This window comes from Tympanuchus pallidicinctus, unplaced genomic scaffold (genome assembly GCF_026119805.1).
Source record: "Tympanuchus pallidicinctus isolate F22 unplaced genomic scaffold, pur_lepc_1.0 scaffold33, whole genome shotgun sequence".
Taxonomy (NCBI): Eukaryota; Metazoa; Chordata; class Aves; order Galliformes; family Phasianidae; genus Tympanuchus; species Tympanuchus pallidicinctus.
Window position 1 is genome coordinate 100,607 of NW_026294751.1, and position 7,816 is coordinate 108,422.

General features: G+C 44.5%; 1 protein-coding gene across 1 annotated transcript; it reads left to right on the top strand.

The window, feature by feature from the left end:
- The first annotated feature begins 652 nt into the window (after positions 1 to 652).
- On the top strand, positions 653 to 6,593 carry IFNLR1 (interferon lambda receptor 1). Its single transcript, XM_052698759.1, is given in 8 exon segments — positions 653 to 2,122; positions 2,975 to 3,098; positions 3,363 to 3,544; positions 4,063 to 4,205; positions 4,708 to 4,864; positions 5,401 to 5,525; positions 5,735 to 6,434; positions 6,437 to 6,593. Coding segments are annotated over 8 exon segments (1,530 nt in total). The 5' UTR covers positions 653 to 2,064; the 3' UTR covers positions 6,478 to 6,593.
- The last annotated feature ends 1,223 nt before the right edge of the window (positions 6,594 to 7,816 follow it).

Sequence of the window (7,816 nt, forward strand, 5' to 3'; positions counted from 1 at the left end):
TCCAGGGATGGGGCATCCACATCCTCTCTTGGCAGCAGTGCCGGCACCTTATCGCCCTCTTAGTAAATAATGTCTTCCTAAACATCTGATCGAAATCTCCCCTCCTTTAGTTTAAAGCCATTCCTACTTGTCCTGTCACTATCAGAGCGTGTAAAAAGTTGGTCCCCCATTATAGTCTCCCTTCAGTACTAGGAAGCCACAGTGAGGTCTCCCTGCAGCCTTCTCTTCTCCAAGCTGAACAGACCCAACTCCCTCAGCCTTTCTTCATAGGAGAGGTGCTCCTACCCTCATATCATTGTCACAGCCCTCTTTTGGACCCATTCCAACATCTCTGCATCCTTCCTGTGCTTGGAGTCTGGACACAAAACCAAGCAGAAAATACCTAATCCTTCCTGCAAATTGTGGTCAACTGAAATGTTCTTTAACTTTTAGTTATGGATCATTATGGTTTGGTTTCCCATGGTGCCACTCAGACCAGAGATGCCTTATTAAGTGTTGCTTACACGTGGGCTTTTTCTCACCTGGATCTCAGCACGCAGCACACAGCACCCTGCCAGGACCAGTGCGCGGGTGGGGCAGGGCAGGAAGGAGTGGCATGACAGCACTTTCTGCCGGCCAGTCCCCCCAGCAGTTTCACAAAGCCACACCACAGCATGCAGTGACCGCGCCGCAGCACGCTTCCTGCACTGCCCCTCCTCAGGAAGGGATGGGGCAGGAAAGGTTACTCAGACAGGGTTTGCCCTCGTAGTCTGAATCATGTAGCGCGGACAGGCCAGAGGCGGCAAAACAATGTGTTCCTCAGCTGCCAGCTGTACGCAGAGGCCCAGGCACAGCGCACTGAGGAGGGACAACCCCTGTCCCAAAGCATGGACATGACTGAGTAGGCCAGTGGGAGAATGCGGGATTTGCGCAGTGATGGATGCACCAATGCATCACTAACCCAGACCCTGCAGCAGCCGCATGGTCGCTATGTGCAAACCGCCAGGCTCCCAGCAGCGCACTGACGGCTGCAGCAGCGTTCTACCCCACACATCCCTGTAGATGTGGCTCTGCGTACCGTGCAGGTAAGGCGGAGCGGGGGGGTCAACGCCCAGTGGCACGGGACGGCCAATCGCACTACACAGAGTGTGGCGCGCACACGGCGTCCACCCGGAAGTAGGTTCCGGAAGTAGGAGTGGGTTCCGGTAGTCTGTTCCGGAAGTACCCGCGGCCGGAGCGCGGCTCATCTCTCCGGGCGGCAGCGCCTCCTTGCGACCGGAGCTGGGAGAGCAGCGCAGAGCCCGGCCCCGCCCAACCTGGCCCTGAACGCCCTCAGAGGTGGAGCTCAGAGATGGCTAACCTCTCCGGCCAGCAGTGCGAGCGCTTCACCGTCTTCTGAGCAAAACATTTCTTGGTACCATCTAACCCAAACCTCCCTCTTTTAGTTGATGCCACTCCCCTTTGTCCTGTTCACCCTGGTTCAGAGCAAAATCCAAACATGGAGCATCCCAGCTCCGCACTCTGCTTTCCGCGCGGCGTCATTCTGTATCTTGTAGAACATACTCTTGGCCTGATAAAATACACTGAGAGAATACACCTTGGCTTCTCGTAAGTATGAGGCTGACATAACTTCACATAGTTCTGCTAACAGATTTCTATACCTTCTAGGTTATTATCAGGTATCTCATGCAGTAAAACGTTGTTTGATTTCTATAAATATTTGACAGCCACACAGGTAAATTCCAAAGGTCACTTTTTACGAGGTGCCTCAGAGGAAAGGGCTCATGCCATGTTCCGTTCTCATGTAGCCCATTCCAGAGATCAACTCTGTTACACTGGAGGGCATTGTGCTGCAATCTTTGCAGCATTTCTGCTTTCATCCTAAGCAGTCTCACCTCTGCTCCCTCTTCAGTTCGATGAGTAGTGCCACGCATGGGCTGCACAAGGAAGTGAAGCTGTGCACATGCGTGTCAGTAATTAACCACATATTCCTCCACCATCTATACAACTTAATACAGGAAAACAATACGATGACAAGGTAGCAAGGAAAGAAATAAATTTCATGTGGAAAAGTTCTGCTTCAGTATGTCTGCATGGAGAATCAGAGTGCTGGCAGTTCTCTGCTTCCTGTGGCAGCCCAGAGGTACGTCATGGCTTTGTCACTTTCGCTTTGCTGGGCTACGTGGCTTTGCTTGGGGGACAGAAGACATAGACAACATGTTGAAAGCAGTAAGGATGGGAATGATTTTCATAAAGTAAAACATTTCACTGTAAAGAAATGGCAATTTAAAATCAAAGAATCATAGCATGGCTGAGGTTGGAGAGGACCCTAAAGACCGTCCCACTCCAACTCCCTGCTGTGGGCTAACTGCCCCCCACCAATTCAGGCTGCCCAGGGGCTCATCCATGGTCTCGGGCACCTTCAGGAATGGGGCACCCACAACCTCTTTGGGCAGCAGTGCCAGTTATCTGACTACTGAATATGTCTTGTTGAAGATTGCAATGTACGTGTTTATTTACTGGAAACAGCTGGTGCCAAAAAGTGCAAGTGGTGAGCCTGCATGCTGCATCCTGCTGTACTTGTGACATGTCTGCCTTTATGAGTTGGAAGTGGATGGGTGGAGCAACCCAGTGCCTGATCTGAGCTTCAGGATGTGAGAGAATAAGGGAGTCAGGCTGGAGTTTGTGGGGTTGTAAAACAGATCACAGGAGAATCCAGTGAAACTATGGGGGATGCTGCTCCAATTACAGAATTGGATGGCTCACACACATTGCAGTCCTAATTCTGACAGCTGTTGAGATGAAGATGTTTTGTGGTGAGGTGAGGAAAACGCAACAACATCACAGACATACCTGTTTCCTCAACTAGTTTACAGTCATAAGTGAATTGAGCTGCTGTGCCCCAAATTTTGAAACCACCTTTGTCAACAACAAGTGATATTTCCTATTTCCAAAGCAATGTTTAATAATTCACTTAATTTTCCTTTTTGATCAGGTCATGGTCAACTTCCTCCTCCTCAAAATGTTACATTACTGTCAAAGGATTTTGATATGATTTTGACATGGACTCCAGGAAAAGGATATCCACCAGATGTGTCATACACTGTGAGATATGAAAGGTGAGTGCTTACAAAAGGATCTGATGGGAAGTATGGCACAGAGCAAACATCTCTGGGTGTGCTTAATCAGAGTCATGATCAGTGATCTGACTGCTTCCTTTCACCAAAGTCAATCCTTTTCTGTCCGGAAAGCAGAAAAGCATTCTGCATGGATGTTGAATCTTTCAGTAAGATTCAGCATCCATGCAGAAAAACACTTCCTTCACTTGCCATATAAGTTATAACAAAAGATGTTTGATGTGGTGCATTTGTTTCTTGTTTTAGCAAGACACGCATGGACAAATGGATAAAGGTTCCTCATTGCAGAAACATTCACAGTATCTCTTGCAACCTCACGTGTGTGATTCCAAACTTCTTCATTAAATTCCGGGCTCAAGTAAAAGCCGCTTCTGGACGACTCCATTCGCCATGGGTAAAATCACAGTTCAAGGAGTACCATTTAGATGGTGAGTGTCTGTCAGGTACAGCCTGGCTGGAAGGACACCCCAGCAACAGTGTCTGCATGAGCAAATTAGTTAAACCAGGAAGAGAAACACGAAGCTTTATGAATGCCAGAATTGAGTGGGCACAAGCAACAGTGAGCCATGATGATTTGAAATTAAGTTTTGTGTCTGGTATCAGAATTTGTTTCATCAATGCTCTAAGTGAATGAAGCGGTTTCAAGCTCACCACAACAGAAAGACAGTATCACTGAAGTTATGTTACATTAAAAAAAATGAGATGTTCCTTTACCTTTCTGTTTCTTTTCTCTGGAAAAATAGGATCTTGAGCCCTAACAACTTCAGAGATCTTGGAAAGAAAAGCTGACCACATGTGTCCATTATTAGCATAAAATATAGCACCTCCTTCCCTCATGTCCACCACAAGATATCAGCTAGAAGTTTAGATCAGCCAAATAAAACATTAGTTCTGTGAAACTACGATGTCAGCAAGCACTATTCTTACGTCTGTCACTCAATTGTAGTGGAACTGGCTCCCCCACTGCTAAACATGAATGTAAAGGAAGACGTAATCCATGTGAGTGCCACTTTTCCTATGGCCATCTGTGTGGAGAGTTTATCTTGGATGTATGACTTCAACTTTTGGGAAGCTGGATCCGAAGACAAGGTCAGTAAAAGAAGTACTATGTAGATGAAACAGAGGAATGAAGCTGAAATGAAATAGATGCAAATATCTATGCAGGGAGTGATTGGAGGCTTGCCTAGAAAAATTGAAATGGCCAAACCAGAGTTAACTAAAGCTGGAAAAGATATGAGTGTGTTACATTCAGTACCTTCGTTTTATTGGTAGTTCCGTTTCTTACTGTATTTTTATCTATTATAGATGTGATGTTCAGAAGCAACTGAACAGTCAGAGAAAAATCCATGGTTTAGAACAGCTAGTTTGGGTGCTGCTAACAGCATAGCTGTGGCAGCAAAAAGCATAGCACAGACATAAAGAGATGCTTACTACAAATAGCAAGCAAGGCAAGTGCCTCACTATGCACCTTCCAACCACTGGTGCCATGCAAACAGGATGATGAGACTTATGGCAAAAAGGGTAGAGAAACACCATCCCAAAAATGAAAGAGTCATCTTTCTAACCCTCTGTTCCTTTTGTCTCAAAACAGAAGCAATACAAAAGTATCTTTAGGAAAAAGGCAGTGACTATCGACACCACTGCACTCAGAGGCAATTACTGCTTGAATGCCAGATCTTCCATTCAAAGCATCGACTTCAAGCACAGCAAATTCTCTCAGCCAGTGTGCATGCTGTTAAACCATAAAGGTATGATCTTCCTGAGGAAGGATGTACTAAGATATCAGATGAGGTTACAGAATGTCAAAGAATTCCATCAAAATCAGCTTCTTGGAAAAAAAAAAAAAAAAAAAGACTTTCTGTTAAATTGTTTGGATTTGGATTTTCAAGTAAAAGGTTTCTGCCTTCTATAGCAATGTTTTCATTGGAAATATCCAGTCCTAAGATATTTCCCAAAAATCCTGAATTATTATACTTGGGTTATGCTACCACTAAAGCCTTGGGAATTTTCAAATTTCTCCTGGCAGAGAGAAAAAAGAAATCAATAAAGCCTTACTTTTTACCTCCTCTAATTAAGGCACTGGCTGGTATCAACAATCATTTCTAACTTAGAGGCTGGTCTTAGGCACATCTGCCATCATTTTCTCTAGAAAAACAGGATCTCGAGCTTTAACCATTTCAGAGATCTTGGAAAGCAAAGCTGACCAAGACACAAAGGTGTGTGTTATTAGCATAAAATATACCACCTTCGTGAAATTTGTTTTTGTCTTTTTCTGTTTCACTAGGGGAATGGAAGTTCCCTTTTTCCGCCACGATCCCGGTCTGTGTCCTCCTCATCCTTCTGACAAGTGCCTCCATCATTTGGCTGCTGAAACAAGATGCAAAGCATAAGCAGATGCCTCAAGCTTTGGTATGGCCCAAATGCTGGAGTACCTTCCCGGATCGAAGTTTGGCTGATTTTCAGAGGGTATCTGGGAGGGAGTGTAAACGTTGCTTATGGTCTGCGCTTCTCAGTTCTGCATTCAGAAGTCCCCTTACAAGACAGCTTTGATTCTGGCATATCCTATATCCAAAATTTTCTTTGAAAAGCTGACCTATTTTGTGTCTTTTCTCTGATAGGATTTATCTAATTGTAAAATTGCTGGACCAACCTTTTGCTGTGAGCGCAAAGAAAATGAATTCCTCACAGACTGTCTTATCTGCACAGATAGGCCAGTGTCACAAGGGAAGAAAAACAAAACTTTAGCACAAAACAACAAACTATGGATGGCTTCCTTCCTACCATCATCATCATCAGAAGAGGAAGAGGAAGAAGACAGTAGTAGTTTCATACCATACACTGAAATGCTTCAGTTTCCAAGGAGACACTTCATCTGTCAAACATCCAGAACAGCTGACGCAGAAACTATCTTGGGCTCCACATCTGGAGGTCTCACTCTGGATGGTGGATCCGCATTTGACTTAAGTGCCCTGGGTTTCTCTTTCTTTCCCACAACAAAAAATGAGGTGGACACCTCAGGATCCCAAGGAAATGAAAAGGCATCACATTCTGACAGTTCCTCTTTGGGAAGACTATCACTCACTGATGTGAGATTCCCAGCTCCCAGGGAACATGGACAGCATGACACAGACAGCGATGACTGCCTGGAAGTGAGCATTCTTCACCTACTAGCAAACAAGAGTTGCACCAAGCTTCCAGCTGATGAACACTGTCTGTATAGGAAAGATCATGATTTTACCATATATTACCAGAAATCAACACTTGATCAGCCTGTCCAGGTCAGTGAGAACTCGCTGCTCAATGAGGATCCCACCATGGAGAAACTCATTTACTTTCAGACATCACAGGTGGCAGAAGATGAAGGTATTGCAAGTGACTGTGACAGTGATAATTGCACAGGAGGAACACCTCCTGCATCCACAGTGCTAGGTGATGCATTTAGAACTTCAGATATGGAGAAAAGATATGATAAAAAGTTTAAATTCAAAGGCTATCAGCACTCACATTACCTGAGAAGGAGCTAGAGTATACCTTGCAGTTCTGCAGCATGCCTGGAAGATGCTAGAGAGCTATACAGATCCAGGCAATGATACCTGGACAAGGACAAATAATCGATAGTGCTGTGGATTGTTTGTGTTTGTTTTTTGATGTCTTTGGTTTTGTGTTTTTTTTTAATTTATTACATACTTTTTAATTTATTAGATATTAGGTACTAGATAAGATTTTTTTTTTTCTACTGATGTCTGGTCATCAAAGATATGGCTTTGGGACACAAAAGGTATATTTTACTGCTAGGTAATGTACATTAACTGTGCCCCTGTAGGAATACAGCTGTGACAGACATTAAAACTATGACATGGGACACCATCTGAACCCAGCAGGGGCGAGGCATGCAGTGATACCTCCTGTAGGTATCACATTGCAAACACGCAGTGCCTTGTGTTCTCTTGAGATTTGCCATCAACCTACAGAGATCACCTTCTATGTTTCAGTGGAGTGAACCAAAGTCACAGTGAGAAATGTGTAGCATGTTTATTTATTTATTTTGCTTTTTATACAGATGTACTTACTGTTTTCTCCTGCTGTGCAGGATGTCTGGGAGATGCTATATGCAGAAGTAATATATTTTCATAGATAAATCCGTGTGTGTGCTTTCATATTTCGCAGATCTACAAAGAGTGGCTCAGCTATTCTTGAAAAGCAATTTAAAACAGAACTCTGTCATAGGCTTTCCATTTCTACTCTTTTTTTCCCTGAGTGGGGTTGTATGAGACTTCCCAGCCAGGTCTCCATCTGGGTCACTGAAAGAGAAGGATTGCAGCTCTCTGAGCCAAGAATCAAATCAGAAGTCCACCAAGAACAGACACAGGAGATACAGGGCGTCTCTTTGCTGGGCAATGCTGACTTCTTCAGATTATTTTTAATTTGTGCTCTTTGCATCTCATGGAAACATATTCTCCTAGGTTTCTTCCCTCTCCCCCCCCAGCCCCCCCAGTAAAAGGACATGGAGGAAAGCAATGTGTTTGAAGAAAGAGGGAGAAACAGAACTGTTTCATGTGAGGGAGGGGGTATCAATGTTAACATCTCTAAAGAACCGGAAGAACAACATCAGAAAGAGGTAGGGAGGGATATGAGGTGCTGGGGCTGCTTCAGAAGAGGAGAGCAAGGCATACTAATTAAAATCCCACCTTAAAATTAAA